Source organism: Chiloscyllium punctatum, chromosome 8 (genome assembly GCF_047496795.1).
Source record: "Chiloscyllium punctatum isolate Juve2018m chromosome 8, sChiPun1.3, whole genome shotgun sequence".
NCBI classification, from domain to species: domain Eukaryota; kingdom Metazoa; phylum Chordata; class Chondrichthyes; order Orectolobiformes; family Hemiscylliidae; genus Chiloscyllium; species Chiloscyllium punctatum.
The window spans coordinates 57,221,332-57,243,102 of NC_092746.1; the positions used below are offsets into that span (position 1 = coordinate 57,221,332).

At 41.5% G+C, this 21,771-nt stretch overlaps 1 protein-coding gene and 1 pseudogene across 7 annotated transcripts in view; one reads left to right on the forward strand and one right to left on the reverse strand.

The window, feature by feature from the left end:
• cobl (cordon-bleu WH2 repeat protein) overlaps positions 1 to 3,474 on the reverse strand; it is a 366,824-nt gene extending 363,350 nt beyond the window's left edge. For 5 of the 7 annotated variants that reach the window (XM_072575619.1, XM_072575625.1, XM_072575623.1 and 2 more), the window contains exons 1-2: positions 3,314 to 3,474; positions 2,913 to 3,038 (exon numbers count right to left, since the gene is read on the reverse strand). In XM_072575619.1, coding sequence (XP_072431720.1) covers positions 2,913 to 2,941 — 29 coding nt within the window. In that variant the 5' untranslated portion in view covers positions 2,942 to 3,038; positions 3,314 to 3,474. Of the gene's footprint in view, positions 1 to 2,590; positions 2,722 to 2,912; positions 3,290 to 3,313 lie in introns of those variants that run through there. The other 2 variants (XM_072575620.1, XM_072575621.1) reach the window with 2 other exon arrangements.
• Positions 3,475 to 7,837: 4,363 nt separating this feature from the next.
• LOC140480215 (checkpoint protein HUS1-like) lies at positions 7,838 to 21,423 on the forward strand (annotated as a pseudogene).
• Positions 21,424 to 21,771: the final 348 nt, after the last annotated feature.

Here is a 21,771-nt window from a genome sequence, read left to right on the forward strand (position 1 = left end):
CCGACATTTTCCAAAACAACATACTTGTTTGAAATGGGGATAGCCACAGAAGACTCTTGCACTGCCTACCTCTCTTACCTTTCCTGGAGTTAACCCATCTATGTGACTGTATCTGCGACTTTTCTCCCTTCCTATAACTGCCATCCGTAACATCCACTTGCTCTTGTAAATTCTTCTAACTGTCTCCCCAACCAATCTATTTGATCTGATAGGATTCATAACCAATGGCATTTATTGCAGATATAATCCTCAGTAACCCGTAAACTCTCCCTAAACTCCCACATCCGACAAGAGCATATCACTCTACTAAAGGCTATTTTTGCTTCTGTCAATCTACAGATCCAGAAAATAGCACTGTCTTATTTCTCTAAGAGGTAAAGAACATAATTTCCTTACAATATATTATCAATGCAGGTCAGCCACATATTCTATCTTAGGTTGATTGACATGAAACTCAGCATCTGAGTGCTTTGCTTTTATAGGAGTTACCAAAAACAATGAATATTTTGAAATTTTTGACAATTTTGTGCAGTAATCACTTGTCCAACATTTAAACATTCTGTAATAATTGTATAGTTCCATGAAACTTTCTTGACTTCTGTTACTAATCCACAGCCCTACAAAAATACAGCTAGAAAATTGTATAAAAGAACTAAAATCAATGAAAATTTACAGCCCAGGAACAGGGCCTTCGGCCCTCCAAGCCCTGTGCTGATCCAAATCCATTGTCTAAACATATTGCCCAATTCCTGAGGATCTGTATCCCTCTGCTCCCACCTACTCATGCATCTGTCCAGATGCACCTTAAGTGAATCTATCGTGCCTGCCTCTACTGCCTCTGCTGGCAACGCATTCCAGGCACTTACCACACTCTGTGTAAAGTACTTTCCACGTGTATCCCCCTTAAACTTTTCACCTCTCACCTTGAATGCATGACCTCTCATTATTGAATCCCTCACCCTGGGAAAACGCTTATCTCTATCCACCCTGTCTATATCCTTCATGATTTTGTAAACCTCAATCAGGTCCCACCCCATCTCCTTTTTTTCTAATGAAAGCAATCCTAACCCACTCAACCTCTCTTCATAGTTTGCACCTTCCATACCAGACAACATCCTCGTAAACCTTCTCTGCACCTTCTCCAAAATATCCACATCCTTTTGGTAATGTAGCGACCAGAACTGTACACAATATTCTAAATGTGGCCGAACCAAAGTCTTATACAATTTTAACATGGCCTGCCAACTCTTCTCCTCAATACCCCGTCTGATGAAGGCAAGCATACCATATGCCTTCTTGACCACTCTGTCTACCTGTGCAGCCACCTTCAGGGTACAATGGACCTGAACTCTCAGATCTCTCTGCTCATCAACTTTTCCCAAGACTCTTCCATTTAGAATTTGACCTCCCAAAATGCATCACCTCACATTGCCTGGATTGAACTCCAAGTGACAAACTACATATTACTCAAGGTCAATGCCTAAACCTGGCCTGACAATGTAGTGGCTAAATGTAACTTTAAACCATACACAGCTCAGGTGATTCCATGTTAGATTTTAAACTTAACTAATATCTCGAAAACTGATCTCACATGGAGCAAAATTTGGAAGTTATAAGAGTCTTCAACTCCTCACAATCTGTTAAGACTGTTACTCTGGACTGCCAGCAAATAATTCTTGGTGACACTTATTTGTGCACAAATACAGGTAGCTGCTTTCTGACCTTTGGCACTCACTTCTATGTACAAGATTAGAGAAAAGGAGCAAAAACACAAAAAACAGCTGTTTTAAACATTAAGCAGAAAGCAAAAGGAATTCCTTCAACCAAGAAACAGAACAAAGGTTAATAACCTTCCAGTATATATTATCAAAAACTACACTATTAGAAAAACGCAGCTGAAAGAAAATAAACCTTCTTTCAAGACGGATGTGTACAACTCCCTGATTGTAAAGCATTTGCTTTGCCCTCGAAAAATAAACATTTTAAACAACGGAAATAAGTGGCTTCCTTTGGGCAAAATCTTGAATATAAACACACTAACACTGTCTTATCATTCAAATATAAATATTTTCCCAAAGTAAGAAAGGAAACCAAAAAAAGAAATCGTTTGCGTATTTTGATTGCGATGCAACTTGGTGAGTGTCACTGGTTGGCAAAGTTATGAATGATTGTAGTTTGTCGTTCATTATGATTTAAAACATTTTAGTAGCGTATGAGTCTCAATGTCCAAAGTGCTCAATTGAAAACAATGTTCTAATGAACTACATTAAAATTGCACTCTACCCTCACACATCAGAAACCTGGTTGTTGACGTATTCACGTGACAAGATGTGGCAGAAAGTCGCGACCACACGAACATGATCAGGAATCAATAAAACACGAAATGTAAATGTTAAGAATTGTACTCTCATGGAGAAAATAACGAGGAAGTTAGATTAGCTGTTACAGTCGCCGATCGTAAAATACGCAGAACTTATTTCCAGACTACCTCCGGGAGATGTCTGCGGTTTTGTGTCAAGGACAAGGCCCGATCGGAGCTTTTAAAAGGGATCTTGCTAAAGTTAACAGGCTCCTTTAAAAACAAACCTACTGGAATTAGTGCAGCAGTTCGGCAAAGTCCAGCTTCTATCTGCAGAGCAGCTCGCTGGCCCGCCGCCTGCAGCCCCCAGTTTGACCGTTGACAGGTGTCCGCGCCGCCGCCATTACCGGGCTCGCGTTTCCAGGGAAACGGGCAAAGCCTGACCAACCGTTCCCAGGGCCAAAGATTACAGACAGTGTTTATTCAACACCCCCAAACCCCGTGCCCTTCATTCTCGGGACTGCCGTATTTACTCAGCCGCCCACAAGTATTTCGCAGCTAAGTCCAGGTGTTTGTTGCACAATGAACTTTTGTTTTTGAAACGCTAACATACCCGGCCGGCGCTCGAGCAACTGTCGCCATCCTCGCCGCCTCCCTGGCTCAGATCTCTCACTACTCCTTTTCTTTTTATGTCGTCCACATCCAACCCCGCTCCGGGTCGCCGCCAAGCTACGTTTTTCTAAAGTACAATGGGAACCAAACGATCAGAAATCACTTCTTTTCCCCTAGACTTTATGCGAGGATCTGTGCACGGAAACTGCACTTTGTCGCGTGCTCGCAACTAACGGTTCCAAAAGTCCGGGTCATAAATTTGATCGTCTCTTCTTTCTAATTCTCGTACACACACGCACGACAACTGTCTGCAAATTTTAGACCAGTGAATAAGCAGTAAACTATGTGCAATCACCGCACATCAGTCACTGCCCAGATCCTAATCCAAATAGAGGCACTTACACTGGCAGCAATTTCACACGGCAACTCTTCTCGCCTTCCCTCTCTTCTCAGTCGTTCTCTCAGCGTCCTTCTTCATTAATGAATGAAAATAAAGCGACTTTAGTACTAAGTGCGCCCTTCCCTCTCCGCCACCATCTCTGACCCCGTGCATGAAATTAACCGCCTTCCTCGGGAATGTACTGTCAATCACCGCTTTGTGCGACCCAGGCTGGTATCGGATACGGGTCGAAGTTGTGCTGTACATAAATACTTTGCGGTTATGCAGTATTCAGAATGTTTTCCTCTGATCATGATTTGATTGAAACACATTGACTGCATAGTTCTGGAATGCAAGTTTTAAGCGCATTTTTTTTTCTGATCTCACACGAAGTGCATCTCTGATCAAATAAAACTGTGATATTTTTAATTATACCATTAACATGCTACTTAATTCATTCTTAAAAAGAACTTTAGGGATCGCCTATATTCATATGTGGATATCTGTTAGACAACATCATTAACAAATTAACGCATACATGAGGCATAAGTTACAGTGGCCACGGTTGACAGCTCGACGACTAGACACTAGGAGTCTTGATATGAAACAAATCTATGATTTCTTGCAGCTTTACAATAACAGATATCTGCACTCCCCTGATTCTGGTCATATCAAGAACACAAATTTTAAACGCAAACAGTGGGGTATTTTAGAATTAGAATCCCTTCAGTGTGGAAACAGGCTATTTGGCCCAACAAGTCCATACTAAGAGTAACCTACCCAGAGCCATTTCCCTTCAATGATTACTCCCCTAACTAATGCACTGAGCCTGCATATCCCTGAACACTATGCGTAATTTAGCATGCCAAATTCACCTAACCTGCACATCTTTGGATTGTGGGAGGAAATGTGACAGACCGTCACCCGAGGTTGCAATTGAACCCAGGTCCATGGCACTGTGAGGCAGCAGTGCTAACCACTGAACCACTGTGTTGCCCCTGTGTCCTCAGTTATCTCCACCCGAACCTCTGGAATAACTCACTACACTTCTCAACTTTGCTTTGCATTTTGAATCACCATCCTTTGTGGTTTGTGATCAGTTAGGAAGTAATAATGTGGATGTGCATCAAATGTTGTTTCACTACAACAAACAAAGAATGAGGAGAATCTCAGCAAGTCTTGCAGCATCTGTGGAGAGAGAAGCAGTTAATGTTTGGACTTATGACTCCATCAGAACTGAAAATAACTTTTTTTGTAATGTACTTTTGACATAGGCAGAGGAGAAGCAAGAGGGCAGATGGTGTATAAGACCATGAGATATCAGACAGGAACTAGGCCATTTGGCCTATCAGTCCACTTCACCATTTGTTTTTATCACAACCCCACTCACCTGCCTTCTCCCCTTAAACCTTGATCTCCTTACTAATCAAAATCTATCTATCTCAATGACTGCCTCCCCACATCTCTCTGTGGCAATGAGTTCCACATATTAACCACTCTTTGGCTGAAGAAATTCCTCCTCATCTCAGTTCTAAATGGTTGTCCCTTCACTTTGAGGCTGTGCCTTCAGGTCCTTGTCTCTCCTACTAATGGAAACATCTTCATGCCCACTCTACTAGGCCGCTTAGTAATCTATAAGTTTCAATCAGATCCGCCTTCATCTTTCTAATTTCCATTGAGTGCAGACACAGAGTCCTCAAATACTCCTCATGAAAACTCTTCGTTCCCCGTGATGATTTTTGTAACCTTCTCTGGACAGCACATACTTCCTTAGATACAGTGTCCAAAACTGCTCACATTATTCCAAATGCTGTCTGACTAAAGCTTTATGCAGCCTCAGTGGTACATCTCTATTCTTTGTGTTCTTGAAATGACTGCTAACATTGCATTTGCCTTCCCAATTACCAACTGAACCTGCATGTTAACCGTAATAGAGTCCTGAATTAAGGCTCCCAAATCCATTTGTGCTTAAGGTTTCTGAAATCTTTCCCCATTTAAAAAGTAGTCTATGCCTCTATTAGATTAGATTCCCTACAGTATGGAAACAAGCCCTTTGGCCCAGTAAGTCTACACCAGCCCTCCAAAGAGTAACCCAACTAGACACATTCCCCTACTTTATATTTACACCTGACTAATGCACCTAACACAATGAGCAATTTAGCATGGCCAATTCACCTGACCTGCACATCTTTGGATTGTGAGAGGAAATGAGAGCACCCAGAGGAAACCCACACTGATGCACCTAACACTACGGGCAATTTAGTATGACCAACTCACCTGGCCTGCATATCTTTGAGTGGGAGGAAACCGGAGTACCCAGAGGAAACCCATGCAGACATGGGGAGAATGTGCAAACTCCACGTAGACAGTTGCCCAAGGCTGGAATCGAACCTGGGACCCTGGTGCTGTGAGGCAGCAGTGCTAACCATTGAGCCACCATGCCACCCTTATTTTTTAAACTCTGTAAAGTAATGCAACTATTTCTTATTCCTCTTTTGTATCCAAGATTTGTACCGATGTACTTGTACCTAAGATGGTGCCATAAGAACCAGAGATGTAAAAGCTTTTCATTATACATCTACAATGAAGCACAATAAAGGATACTCTATTCTTTTTCTACCTTTTAACTGTCTATTTAAATCGCATGAGCTGTTGCAGAGGAATTTGAACCCATGTTCTCAGACCATTAGCCCATGCTTCTGGACAGCAAACCCTGTGTTATTATCACTACACCTCTGCCCCTCAATTAAGGCCATAAACAGATCAGCCAAGATTTTATTGAATGGCAGAATAGGTAAGTATAGATGTGCAAAGGGACCTGGGTGTTTTTGTCAATAAGTCCCTGAAAGCTAACATGGAGGTGTGGTAAGAAATGAGGAAATGCCAGCCTTTGTTGCAAGAGGATTTGAGTACAGGATTGGTGTAGTCTTGCTTGAATTATGTATGAGTTTGGGAAGACTGCCAGTGGAATATTTTGGGCAGTTTTGTTTCATTACTCAGGAAAGATTTTATTGCCATAGAGGGAGTGAAGTAAAGGTTCACCAGACTTGTTTCGGTAATGGCTGGACTTATCAATGAAGAGAGATAAGGCAAACTGGGCCATTATTTTCTAGAGTTTCGAAGGATGAGATGTGATCTCATGAAAACTGACAAAGCACTTAAAATTACAGACAGGGTAGATGCAGGCAAGATGTTTCCCCTGTTCTGGGAGTCTAGACCCTGGGTATACAGTTTAAAAATAAGGATCATGAAGGATCAATCTGAGAAGAAATGTTTTTATTCAGAGGGTTGTGAATCTTTGGAATTCTCTACTCCAGAAAACTGTGAAAGCTCAGTCTTTGAATACATTTTATGTAAAAGTTGATGAGTTCTGATTACAAAGACAGAAAGGATTATGGAGACAATTTTCGTAAAAGACATTGAAGTGTTTAATTAGCCATGATTGTGCTAAATGGTGGAGCAGGCTTAATGGGCTGAATAACTATTCCTATTATAATGTTCCTTTTATACTGAAGTGTTTGCTTATATTTTGTGCTCAAGAATTTGGAAGAGTTTTGAATACATGAAACACTGAGTTAAGAGGCAAGGATAGCCCCATTTGATCATGGTTGAGAGGAAGGTGTGAGGCAGCGTGTTTCAAAATCTTATAAAGAAAGGGAAGGCTGTGAGTCCAAGTCTGCTCCTGAGACTTGAGTAGGTCAAGTGTAGTGTGTGGTGTGGAAGTGCACCTCTGCTGAAGGTGCTGCCACTTAGATGAAATATTGTAGCAGAAGTTGACCATTTATCCCTTGGGCCTGCTCAACCATTCCAGATCATGGCTGATTATCCACTTCAAAGCCATTTCCCACACTCTTCCTACATCTGTCATTATTAACTAGCGGTCTGGTGATCTCTGTTTTGAAGATATTCAGTTACTGTGCTTCCACACCCCAGTGGGGTAGACAATTCTATAGATTCACTAACCTCTGAAAATTAAACCAAACTGTCAGTACCAGGAACTGCAAGATATTCTACAGCATTATTTTAAGTAAAAGAAAGAGAGTTGTCCCCACTGTTGTCCCCAATATGTTTTCTTCCAGCGAAATCACTACAAATGGCACATTGCAGTTTTTAAGACTTTGGCCAGCACATATTGGCCGACACAGCATAGCAATAAATGAGTCACTGTCTTTCACTGTTTGGAAGGATATGGGCTGAGTGCTGGCAGGTGGAACTAGATTGGATTGGGATATCTGGTCAGCATGGATGGGTTGGACCGAAGAGTCTTGTTTCTCTATGACTCTATGAAAATCAAAGACTGAAGATCAGTCTTGTTGACCATATCTGATCAGTATCCAGTGGTCTATCCTGAAAATGTCTGCAAATATTGACATCAGATGAGGATAGAATCAGGCTGAGCTGAATGGTTTACTTCACCTGGTTTTAAAATTGAATAATTGAATTTATTTGAATCAAAATTTTGAAGAAATAAATAGCTACTTTCTTGGAAATATTCATATTTTGCAATGTGAAAATTAATTTGTGCTACAATGAATAGACTGTAGTGCATGCGTTGTTTGAATTATTTTAAATTTTCAAGTGTTGTGAACACAATCTCCAAATTCACAAATGTGCATTCTAAGACTTACCAGTGACAAGTTCTACTTTTTCCTTTCTGACAAAGTGGCTAGTGGAGATGTCGCAATGTGGTGTCAGCTGTTTTAGGTATGGTCCATGTTGTGTATCATGAGAGAGGTTTTTTTAAATTAATTTTTACCTTCATTTTTGTAGGAGATAGGAAACTCAGGAGTCATGGTCATCAACTGCCCTTTGATTTAGGGAGGACATCTACCCATGGTTGCAAGTTTATAACTGAAAGGGCCAATTCTCAACCCTCAAATCTTTGGGCATATGGACAGGACACTCTGTGAGATCATGTGATCCTGAGTTTAGGAAATGCTTCCATTTATTTTCCTTCCCTGCCTCATCATTAAGATGTTTAGACTGGAAGATAATATATTTGATGGATAAATTATGTGTTTTGAGCAATTGGTAACATGCTCATCCCATTAATGAATGCCAATGATGTTTTGCTTGAAGGAGAAGTTCAGAGTGCCTTTGCAGCATCAGCTTTGTCCTTCTCTGGAACTCTGGCCTTTTGGAATTGAGGAATCTATACCTGGCAGGGTAGACACTTTTCAGCCATCCGGTTGCACAATCCAATTCATCATGGTTAATTTTGCAAGTTTTGGCTGAAGGTTTTTGGAACTGGTTTCAAGAAGGATATGAGCATTTGTTTGACCGTCCTCCAATTGGAAACAGAGGATGCAGCAGAGGCATTGCTGGTGTAATTTCTGTGTGTGCCACTGATACACAATCCAGGTTTCATTGTTGCAAAGGTATCATAGAGTCATACAGCATGAAGACAGGCCATTCAGTCCAACTGGTCCATGCTGACCATGTTCCCAAACCAAGCTAATCCCACATGCCTGCTGTTGGCCAAAATCCCTCCAAACTTTTCCTATTCATATATTTATCCAAATGTCTTTTAAACTTTGTACCTGTATCTGCATCCATCACTTCCTCTAGCAGTCCATTCCACATATGAAGTACTCTGTGAAAATAATTTGCCTCTCTTGGCTTTTTAAAAATTTTCTCCTCTTAAAAATATGCCCCCTAGTTTTGAAATCCCCCCACTCTCGAAAGACCATTGCTATTCACTTTAGCTATGCCCCTCATGCTTTTATAAATCTCTATAAGGTCACAATTCAACTTTCTACATTATAGTGGAAAAAGCCAGTTTGTCCAGCCTATCCTTTTAAATGACACCCTGTCGTCCTGGCACCATCCTGCTAAATCTCTTTGGAACCCTCTCCAGCTTAATAATATCCTTCTTAACAGGGAGACCAGATCTGGATACAGTACCCCAGCAGAGGCCTCATCAATGTCCTACACAACGTCAACATGACATCCCAATTCTGTACACAAAAGACTGAGCAATGAAGGCAAACATGCTAAACGCCTTCTTAACCACCCTGTGTAAATGTAACGCAAATTTCAAAGAATTATGTATCTGAACCCTTAGGTTTCTCTATTCTAAAACACTACCCAGGCCCTAACATTAATTATCCTAATTAAAACTGTTCTGAACACAAAGGCGTTTTTTGACTTGCAGAGAGGTTGCTTGTCAGATTCTCACTGCCATAGTTTGTAAAAAATGGAGTTGATCCAGTGTTGAATCTCTGCATCTGTAGTGGCCTTTTGATGAGGTGGCTACCATGATATGGGAAGTGCTTAATATATTCCAGGATTTCTCCTTCGCTAGATGTGGGAGGTTGGTATTTGACTAACCAGGACTTGTTTGTCATTTGTTTTGCAACATTCATAGTCAGGATGACTCTCTTGCATTCAACTTGAAGAGTATTTGTTGGTTCTACAGGAAATGAGTCTGGGAATTGGCAAGGGAGGATAAGGAGGTGGCAGATGAGTTGAACAGATATTTTGCATTGATCTTCACCAGAGAGGATGCAAGTAGCTTCCCACAAATTGGTGTAAATCAGGAATTGAAAGTGAGGTAGAAACTCAAGAAAATTGCAATTACTAGGGAAGCAGTTTGAAACAAATTGTTGGAATTGCAAGTTGACAAGTCTCTAGGACCTGATGGATTTCATTCATTAAAATAAGTAGCTTGTGAGATAGTTGATGTGTTGGTTTTAATTTTCCAAAACTCAGGGAATGTTCCTTTAGATTGGAAAATAACTCCTTTATTATAAAAGGAAGAGAGGCAGAAATCAGGAAATGACAGGCCAATTAGCTTAACACCTGTCGTAGGGAAAATGTTAGAAGCTATTATTAAAGAAGTGACAACCAGGCATTTGGACAAGCACAAGGTATTCAAATGTAGCCAACATAGTTTTGTCAAAGGAATATCATATTTAACTACTTCATTAGAGTTCTTTGAAGAAGTAATTTGTGCTGTAGATAAAGGGGAACCAGTGGTTTATTGTATTTAGATCTCCAGAAGGCATTTGATAAGGAATTATATCAAAAGTTATTTCAGGAATTTACAGCTCGTGGTGTAAAGAGAAACATATTGACATGGATAGAAAGTTGACTGACTAATAAGAAGCAGAGTGTTGGAATTCTTTTTCCAGCTGATCCAGCATCTGTAGTCCTCACTTTCTCCTGGCAGGATGACATGAATGGTATACCACAGAGGTCAGTGCTGGTGCCTCAACTCTTCACAATTTATATATATGATATGGATGAAGGGACCAAAGGTATGGAAGCTGAGTTTGCTGATGAGACAAAGAAGGTATGAAATTGAGTTGTGAAGATAATGTAAGGAATATAGATAGGTTAAGTGAGTGGGCAAAGATCTTACAAATGGAGTACAATGTAGGAAAGTGTGAAATTTCCCATTTTAGCAGAAAGAATAAAAACCATGTATATTATCTAAATGGTGAGAGGTACCGAGAAATCTGGGTGTCCTAATGCATGAATTGCACAAAGTTAGCATGCGCATAGAGCATTAAGAAGTAATCGGACAAGCTAATAGAACTATGTTTTATTACTAGGAGTAGGGAGTTATGCCTCAGTTATACAGAGCATTGAGAGACTGCACCTGCAGTACTGCATCTAATACTGGTCACTGTAGTCATGGAAGGATATTAATGTGTTGGAAGCAGTTCAGAGAAGGTTTACAAAATTATACCTGGAATGAATGGATTTTATTAGAAAGAAAGGCTAGTCAGGCTAGGCCTGCATTCTCTGAATTCAGAGCTGATTTAATTGAAAATTATAAGATCCTGAGGGGACTTGACTAGGTGGATGCTGAGAAGATATTCCTTCTTGTTGGAAAATCTGGGTGATAGTTTAAAATAAGGAGTCAGCCATTTAAGACAGAGATGAGGATTTTTTTTTCTCGTGGATGGTTGAAAATCTTTGGAATTCTCTTCCTCAAAAGGTGGTGGATGCAGAATCTTCAATTATTTTTAAGGCTGAGGTAGATATAGTCTTGATTAATAAGGGAGTGCAAGATTATTGGGGATGTGCAGAATGTGAAGTTGAAGTTAAAATCAGATCAGCCATGATCTTATTGAATGGCAAAGCAGACTTGAAAGACTGAATGCCCTAAACTTGTTCCTTGTTTGTATGTTTATCATAAGATTGTCTTGCAAATTAGTGTAGAGTGGGCAATGACGCTGCAGTTACCTGCAAGCTGTAGATCATGTTTCTGTTTTCATTCGTGGGATGCGGGTATTGCCAAGAGGGCCAGCATATGTTTTTAGGCCATTTCAGAGGGCAGCTAAAAGTCAAATACATTATTGTGTGTCTGGAGTCACATGGGGTGACCTTCTAGAGGTTCATATGATTGAGGGACGAGATATGATGAATAACAAAGTTTTTTTCCCCAGGGTTGGGTAGTTCAAAACTAGAAGGCATAATTTTAAGATGAGAGGAGAAAGATTTAAAAGGGACTTCGGGCAATTTTTTCAAACAGAGATTGGTTCATAAGTGGAATGAACTGCCAAAGGACGTGTTGGATGTAGGTATAACTACAACATTTAATAGCCATTTGGACAGCTACATGAAGAGGAAAGGTTTGGAGGGTTATGGGCTAAATGCAGGCAAATGGAACTAGCTTAGTTTAGGAAACTTGGTCAGCGTGGACAAGTTGGATCGAAGGGTTTGTTTCCATGCTGTATGGCTCTATGTAGGCCATTCAAGGATAGCAAATTGTATTCCTCTGAAGTAATTTAGTGAATCAAATAATTGATTATTGGGTCATGACTGGGGCTAGATCAGATTTATTAACTGAAATCAAATTTAATTTGAACTAATGGTCCCAATGGTAAGCCTGGGCCTCTACTTGTCCAGTGACATTACCACTATGCTCTCATCACCCTTGATATCAATTTCGCTTAATTCCTTTAATCAAAGCAAAATACTGCGAATGCTGGAAATCTGAAACAAACTTAGAGAATGCTGGAGAAACTCTGCACATCTGGCAGCATTAGTGGAATGAGAAACAGAGCTAACATGTCAAGTTCAGTATGATTCTTCTCTAAGCACTCCTGAAGAAGAGTCATACTGAACTCAGAATGTTAACTCTGTTTCTCTCTCCACAGATGTTGTCGGACCCATTGGGTTTTGCTGGCATTTTCTGGATCACTTATTCCCTTAGATTTTGTACACTGTGCTTCTGTTTAAAACTTTTAGGGTTCCATATGTATAATTAACAGCTTTACTAACCTATCCTGCCAGCTTCAAAGTTTTATGAGCATATTGTTAAGCCTTTTCCTTTCTTTCATGCTATCTTAGGTAGATTTGGTATATTGCAATTCCTAAATTCAACTGCGAGTCACAAGTAACAAAGCCTATCCTTTGGTCAGGTGACATTGGAAAAGTATAATTGTAGTTATGTTGCCAATTGAATGTGAACCTATCAAGATTAGTCCTGCATTGTGTGTAATTTAATGTATTATCTGTTCGATCGCAAAGGCATTTTTTAATGGGTTTCAGATTGAAGAGGTATCAGCAGAGCGTAATGAAACTTACCTGGAATTAATGTCTGAAAACATACCAAGGTTCTTGAAAACAGCTTAGAGTGCCAAAACTGTAAAAATTAAACTGACAATGAAGCATTGTCCATGAATCATCATTCCTGCAGAACTGGTAAGAGCAGTTGTGCTGGCAGTTTTCATCAAGTGACAAAGTTACTGTTCATTGATTTAATACTATCTAGACTATGGTGAAAACATTATTCCATTCTGCTTTTCTGAGGAATTACTGAGATTGATACTTTCCTTTTACTTAGTCCATGTATCTCTGTACTTTTCAAGTCATGTCTAGCTAAACTCCTCTTGTGGCACTTGTTTTGTGCAAGTTGGTTGTTGGTGCTTTGGATATGTGGATTGGAACTAAGTCAACAAGTTCCTGAAACCACCACATTCACAAGGAAAAATTGTAGAATCACAAATAGCTGATTGCCCTTGGCTACAATACTACCTCGATCTAAAACAAGCAAATAGTTTAAAACAAATTATGCTGAAGATTTGGTTGCCTGGTAAAACATCATTTCATTTCATTTCCTTTATAAGAAAGTTGGTGTTTGTGAGTTGAAATGCTGATTATTAATTAATTAATTGGACAAAATAAGGTTTTAGCAAATGATTCTGCCAGGTATTAATTGAAATGAGACTGAATAAATGAGTGAATTTATACTGTAACACTTCTGATGGAGATAAGAGGGGAAAAAGCAGAGCAAACAAAGAGGAACAGAAACATGCTGCCTAAAAGTGAGATAGTAATTATGAACACTTGTATGATAATATTTTGATGAGAGAAATTAAAGGGAAAATAAGGTTAAAAAAATTTCCAAGTGCAAAAGATCAGAGATTCAGATACAGCAAAAAAACCAGAACTTGTGACATTACAAGCAAAGTTTACATTGTTTTATAAAATCTGCAAATAGAATTTTAAAAAACACCATTATAGAATTGCAAATGTGTAAATCAAAAGCTTGCTTTCTGCAGTTTGTTTGTATAACTTATTGTAACTGTCTTCCCTGTTCTTATAGCTGTCCCTCCCCAGATACAATCACTTTGTTACACATGACATTGCCATTAGCATCTTACCATTGTAGATCATCTTACCATCCAAATCATAAGCTTTGGAAAGATTTTGAAAAACCCAGTCTTCCAGATTTTGATGTAAATGATAATTTTACAATGAGTTTTTAAAAAAAATTTTGTTGGTTTTAGAGTCATACAATCTTAGAGCTGTACAGTCATGGAAACAGACCCTTCAGTCCAATTTATCCATGCCAACCAGATATCCTAAATTAATCTAATCCTGTTTGTCAGCATTTGGCCCATGTCCCTCTAAATCAGTCCTATTCATGTAACCAGCCAGATGCCTTTTAAATGTTGTAATTGTACCAGCTTCCACCACTTCCTCTGGCAGCTCATTCTATACACGCACCATCCTCTGTGTGAAAAGGTCACTTTTAAGTCTGTCCCCTCTCACCTTAAACCCATGCCCTCTAGCTTTAGACTCTGCTACCGTGGACAAAAGACCTTGGTTCACCCTATCTATGACCCTCAGGATTTTATAAACTTTTATAAAGTCACCCCTTAAACTCTGATGCTCCAGGGAAAACAGCCCCAGCCTATTCAGCCTCTCTCTATAACTCAAACCTTCCAACCCTGCAACATCCTTGTAATTTTTTTCTGGACCCTTTCAAGTTTCACAACGTCTTTCCTGGAGCAGGGAGACCAGAATTGAATGCAGTATACCAAACGTGGTCTAAACAATGTCCTGGATACTTGCAACTACGATACCCAATACACGGACAAATAAAAGCAAGTTTATTACTATCCTGTCTATCTGTGATTCTACTTTCAAGGAACTACGAAACAGCAATCCAAGATCTCTTTGTTCAGGAATACTCCTCAGAGTTTCCTCCGGGTGCTCCGGTTTCCTCCCACAGTCCAAAGATGTGCAGATCAGGTGAATTGGCCATGTTAAATTGTCCACAGTGTTAGGTGCATTAGTCAGAGGGAAATGGGTTTGGGTGGGTTACTCTTTGGAGGGTCGGTGTGGACTTGTTGGGCTGAAGGTTCTGGATTAGTGGTGCTGGAAGAGCACAGCAGTTCAGGCAGCATCCAAGTAGCTTCGAAATCGACGTTTCGGGCAAAAGCCCTTTATCAGGAATAAAGGCAGTGAGCCTGAAGTGTGGAGAGATAAGCTAGAGGAGGGTGAGGGTGGGGAGAAAGTAGCATAGAGTACAATGGGTGAGTGGGGGAGGGGATGGAGGTGATAGGTCAAGGAGGAGAGGGTGGAGTGGATAGGTGGAAAAGGAGATAGGCAGGTAGGACAAGTCCAGACAGGTCATGGAGACAGTTACTGAGCTGGAAGTTTAGAACTAGGGTGAGGTGGGGGAAGGGGAAATAAGGAAACTGTTGAAACCACATTGATGCCCTGGGGTTGAAGTGTTCCGAGGCGGAAGATGAGGCGTTCTTCCTCCAGGCATCTGGTGGTGAGGGAGCGGCGGTGAAGAAGGCCCAGGACCTCCATGTCCTCAGCAGAGTGGGAGGGGGAGTTGAAATGTTGGGCCACGGGGCGGTGTGGTTGATTGGTGCGGGTGTCCCGGAGATATTCCCTAAAGCGCTCTGCTAGGAGGCGCCCAGTTTCCCCAATGTAGAGGAGACCGCATCGGGAGCAACGGATACAATAAATGATATTAGTGGATGTGCAAGTAAAACTTTGATGGATGTGGAAGGCTCCTTTAGGGCCTTGGATAGAGGTGAGGGAGGAGGTGTGGGCGCAGGATTTACAGTTCCTGCAGTGGCAGGGGAAAGTGCCAGGATTGGAGGGTGGGTTGTTTGGAGGCGTGGACCTGACCAGGTAGTCGTGGTGGAAACGGTCTTTGCGGAAGGCGGAAAGGGGTGGGGAGGGAAATATATCCCTGGTAGTGGGGTCTGTTTGGAGGTGGCGGAAATGTCGGTGGATGATTTGGTTTATGCGAAAGTTGGTAGGGTGGAAGGTGAGCATCAGGGCGTTCTGTCCTTGTTACAGTTGGAGGGGTGGGGTCTGAGGGCGGAGGTGCGGGATGTGGATGAGATGCATTGGAGGGCATCTTTAACCACATGGGAAGGGAAATTGCGGTCTCTAAAGAAGGAGACCATCTGGTGTGTTCTGTGGTGGAACTGGTCCTCCTGGGAGCAGATCCGGCAGAGGCGGAGGAATTAGGAATACGGGATGGCATTTTTGCAAGAGGTAGGGTGGGAAGAGGTGTAATCCAGTTAGCTGTGGGAGTCGGTGGGTTTGTAAAAAATGTCAGTGTCAAGTCGGTCGTCATTAATGGAGATGGAGAGGTCCAGGAAGGGGAGGGAGGTGTCAGAGATGGTCCAGGTAAATTTAAGGTCAGGGTGAAATGTGTTGGTGAAGTTGATGAATTGCTCAACCTCCTCACGGGAGCACGAGATGGCGCCAATGCAGTCATCAATGTAGCGGAGGAAGAGGTAGGGAGTGGTGCCGGTGTAATTACGGAAGATCAACTGCTCTACGTAGCCAACAAAGAGACAGGCATAGCTGGGGCCCATACGTGTGCCCATGGCTACCCCTTTGATCTGGAGGATTCAAAGGAGAAATTGTTAAGGGTGAGGACCAGTTCGGCCAAACGAATGAGCGTGTCGGTGGAAGGGTACTGTTGGGGACGTCTGGAGAGGAAAAAACGGAGGGCTTGGAGGCCCTGGTCATGGCGGATGGAGGTGTAGAGGGATTGGATATCCATGGTGAAGATGAGGCGTTGGGGGCCAGGGAAATGAAGTCTTGGAGGAGGTGGAGGGCGTGGGTAGTGTCTTGAACGTATGTGGGGAGTTCCTTGACTAGGGGGGATAGGACATTGTCGAGGTAGGTAAAGATGAGTTCAGTGGGGCAGGAGCATGCTGAGACAATGGGTCGGACAGGGTGGTCAAGCTTGTGGATCTTGGGAAGGAGGTAGAACCGGGCAGTGCAGGGTTCCCGGACTATGAGGTTGGAAGCTGTGGGTGGGAGATCTCCTGAGGTGATGAGGTTCTGTATGGTTTGGTGATGGGGGGGTGGGGTCATGGTCGAGGGGGCAGTAGGAAGAGGTGTCCTCGAGTTGACGTTTGGCTTCAGCAGTGTAGAGGTCAGTGCACCAGACTACCACTGTGCCCCCTTTATCCGCTGGCTTGATGGTGGAGATTGGGATTGGAGCAGAGGGATTGGAGGGCTGCACGTTGTGAGGGTGAGAGGTTGGAGTGGGGGAAGGAGGTCGACAGGTTGAGGCGGTTAATGTCCCGGTTAATGTTGGAAATGAGGAGGTCGAGGGCAGGTAATAGGCCAACGCGGGGTGTCCAGGTGGATGCAGTGTGTTGGAGGTGGGCGAAGGGGTCCTCGGAAGGTGGTTTGGCCTGTTTCACCCTGTAGGGAATCTAATCATCTAATCAAAAAAACGTTACTGTTAAGTGTATAAGTCTTGCCTTGATTTGCCTTTCCAAAATGCAGCACCTCACATTTATCTAAATTAAACTCCATCTGCCACACCTCAGCCCATTGGCCCATCTGATCAAGGTCCCAACCATCTTCACAGTCCTGTGCATCCCCAATATTGGTATCATCTGCAAACTTACTAACCATACCTCCTATATTCACATCTAAATTATTTATAACAATGACAAACTGTAATGGACCCAGCACCGATCCTTGTGGCGCATCATTGGTCACAGTCTTCCAGTCCGAAAAGCAACCCTCTACTATCTCCCTCTGTCTCCTACCTTCAAGCCAGTCCTGTATCAAATTGGCTAGTTCTCCCTGTATTCCATGTGATCTAACCTTACTGACCAGTCTACTATGAGGGAACATCTCCGGGACACCTGCACCAATCAACCCCACCACCCCGTGGCCCAACTTTTCAACTCCCCTTCCCACCCTGCTGAGGACATGCAGGTCCTGGGCCTCTCCTCCATCACCATTCACTCACCACCTGACGCCTGGAGGAAGAACACCTCATCTTCCACCTTGGGACACTTCAACCCCAGGGCATCAATGTGGACTCCACCAGTTTCCTCATTTCCCCTCCTTACCCCAGTTCCAAACTTCCAGCTCAGCACCATCCTCATGACCTGTCCTACCTGCCAATCTTCCTTCCCACCAATCCGCTCCACCCTCCTCTCTGACCTATCACCTTCATCCCCACCACCCACCCATTGTACTCTTTGCTACCTTCTCCCCAGCTCCAACCCCCTTCCCATTTATCTCTCTACCCTGTAGGCTCCCTGCCTTCATTCCCGATGAAGGGCTTTTGCCTGAAACGTCGATTTTCCTGCTCCTCGGATGCTGCCTGATCTGCTGTACTTTCCCAGCACCACTCTAACCTAGACTCTGATTTCCAGCATCTGCAGTCCTCACTTTTGCCTACTATGTGGAACCTTGTCGAAAGCCTTACTGAAGTCCATATGGGTCACATCCACTGTTCTGTCTTCATTAATCCTCTTTGTTATTTCTTCAAAAAACTCATTAGAGTTAGCGAAACACATGCAAAGCCATGTTGGCTAATCTGAACTTCAACTTCATTTACCTGCCTTTAGATGACATGTGTTTGTTTGAACATCTGGAAACCTGACCTTGGACTTTGTATCTTTCCCAGAGCAGTGACTTTTGACTGAAGGTTGTTTGAGCATACAATTGCTTCCCATTAAGCATGAATTGTAGCTTGGTGAATGAGAGAATACTTACTCAGAAACAAAATCACAGGTATTTGGTTGTTTACCAAAAGACACAAAATGGTGAACTTTAAAACTTCAGATAAAATTTTCTTATTTCTTTTCAGAGCTGGGTAGCTGTTTGCAAGAGTAGGAGACTAGTATATTCCATTAAATAAAAGTATTACAAGTCATTTTAGATTGATATACAAAATTGTAAGAACTACTGTTGAAGATGTACTATTGAAAAATGATGATGAATTACAAAAATGCTGAAGAACAATGAAAAATATATTTATGTAGAATATAGACATTAAGAGTAGGATAAGAAAAAATCCCCACTTGTCTAGATGAGTTCAGTTCTAATAACACTAAATAACCTTGACATCATGCAGGATAAAGCAATTGATTGCACCACATCCACAAATATAAGTCCATCCACCATCAACTCATGGTGTTAGTGTATACAGTTACAGGAATCAATGCACAAATTCACAAAACTCTTCAGACAACACCTTCCAAACCAGCAACCATTACTGTCTCAAAAGATGGAGCAGTAGATACATTGGAAGTCCACCACATGCAAGTTCCTCCCAAGCCACTTGCTGGCCTGAGGCGGCACGGTGGCACAGTGGTTAGCACTGCTGCCTCACAGCGCCAGAGACCCGGGTTCAATTCCTGCCTCAGGAATTCTCCCCGTGTTTGCGTGGGTTTCCTCTGGGTGCTCCGGTTTCCTCCCACAGTCCAAAAATGTGCAGGTTAGGTGAATTGGCCATGCTAAATTGCCCGTAGTGTTAGGTGCAGGGGAATGGGTCTGGGTGGGTATGCTTCGGCGGGTCGGTATGGACTTGTTGGGCTGAAGAGCCTGTTTCCACACTGTAAATAATCTAAAAAAAATTAAATATAGCACCATTATTCTACTGTCATTGTGTCAAAAGTCTGGAACTCCATTCGTAGCTGTACTGTAGGTGTACTGACACTAAATGGACTGCCATGGTTCAAAAAGGTAGTTCACCACCATCTTATCCAGGAAAACTAGTCATAGAGTTCCTACATTGTGGAAACAGGTCGTTGAGCTTACCAAATCTACACTGTCTCACTGAAGACGATCCCACCCCCTATATTTTACATGGCTAACACACCTAACCCACACATCCCTGGACACAACGGGGCAATTTATCATGGCCAAACCACTTAACTTGCACATCTTTGGACTATGGGAAGAAACCGGAACACCCAAAGAGTGTGCAAACTCCACACAGACAGTCAGCAGAGGATGCAATTGAACTCGGGTCCCTGGTGTTGTCAGATGGTAGTACTAATCACTGAGCACTGTGCCACTCCCCATGGAGAAATAGGCAGTAAACCCTACCTCAGTCAGTGAAACCCACAGCCCCGAATACATAAAACAAAAGCTAATATGAGGAAAATAAATCAAAAGCATTAATAGGAACCTTGAAGTACTTTACAAGTAGATGCATAAAAAGAGTATTGTTAAAAGTAAAACAGGACCTGTGAAAAGAGATAATTTTTATCTTCTCAATAATGATCAAAAGCTGGCAGATATATTTAATAATCATATCACTTAGCAAGGAAAGTGGTATTGGAATGGATATCAATCATAATGTGATTGAAGGTTAGATTATTAATGTTATCCTGGATGAAAGGAGAATTGATATAAGTTAGTACACTAAAGGAAGATGAACCACCTGCAAGACCATAAGACCACAAAACAAAAGATCAGAAGTAGGTCATTCAGTCAACTGAGTCTGCTCTGCCATTGAATGAGGTCATGGCTGATCTGATAATACTTATTCATTGGAATATCTCCAGAAATACTGAGAGTCAAAATTGAACCGATATCAAATTAAAATTCATTGTGCTGTTTAGTGTAGTCTGCTGAAGGACTGGAAGGTGGGCAGCACAGTACCCATTTTTAAAAGGTGCCACAACACTAATGAGATTCATGCCTGTGTTTGGGAAATCTTAGTTACTCCTAAGGATACTATTACTTTATATACAGATTAAAGGAAGATAATGAAATGGCATGGATTTCAAGTGCAGCAACTCTGCTTCATTAACTTCATAAGTATTTGAGGTAGTAATAGACAAGCTAAATGGGGGGCAAGTGTTGTGGATCTCATGAATATAGTTTTTAGGAAACCGTTTGGCAAGACACACAACAAAAGAAGATCATGGGAGAAGATAAGCTTGTGAAGTTAGGAAACAGATCACAATTTGAATTCAGTATTGGGTGGAAGAAAGAGAAATGAGAGTAGAAATTGAGAGCAGACTTTCAGGGCATGTAGAATTGGGTAATGGTATTCCAGACTGTTGGGTCTAGGTGCCATCTGTTAACAATGAATAATAACAGCAAATTGCATTTGGATCATATCCTTAACATACTAAGTCGCCCCCAAGTTGCACAATAAGAATATTATAAAATAATATATGGCACCAAGCAACATCAATTGTGTGGAGAATCGATTAAAAGCTTGGTTAAGAAGTATCTTTACGGTTTTAAGGAGTATCTTTACAGACAATAGAAAGGTGGGAAGTTTTAGGGAAGGAATTTCAAAAGTATTTTGAACCTTCATGCTAGGGGGGCTTTCAGAGAATAAAATCTAAAACTAACTGGAGAGTGCATCATATTCACTCACACATGCTTTAGTTGTTTCCAAGGCTGTGAAACATACTTCATAATTTCAGTGCTTAATGTAATTGAAGAGAAGTGCTATCTAACATAATTCAAGCTACTGTTTATTTTTTTAAACAGCTTATCATTGATTTTAAAGTTTAGTATTTATTTACTAGGCCTGGAGATCACAAAGAGTGTTATGAAAAGAATGAAGAATCTTACTAATCATATTGCAAGTTGTATCTTAAAAGCTACATTGATTAAGACTTTTCTCCATTGTTGAATCTATTGCCATCTTAATTGCTAAGGCCGGTGTAAATAACATTCTTGAGGTATTTCATTTTTTTTGTAAGTACACATGATAAGTAAGGGGTTTGGGATTGGCCATCTAAGACTGAGTTAAGGCAAAATATTTAAATTTGAGAATTGCAAATCCTTGGAATTCTTTAAGCCATGTGTCTCTTGCCATTTAGCACATTAAATAATAAGACTGATAGGATTTGTACATTAAGAGTTTAATGGATGTGGAGATAGGTGAGAAAATGGTTGTGATGTAGAAGTACAAGCAAGATCCTACTGTATGATGGAACATGCTCGATGAGACATGTGGCCTACACCTACTCATATATAA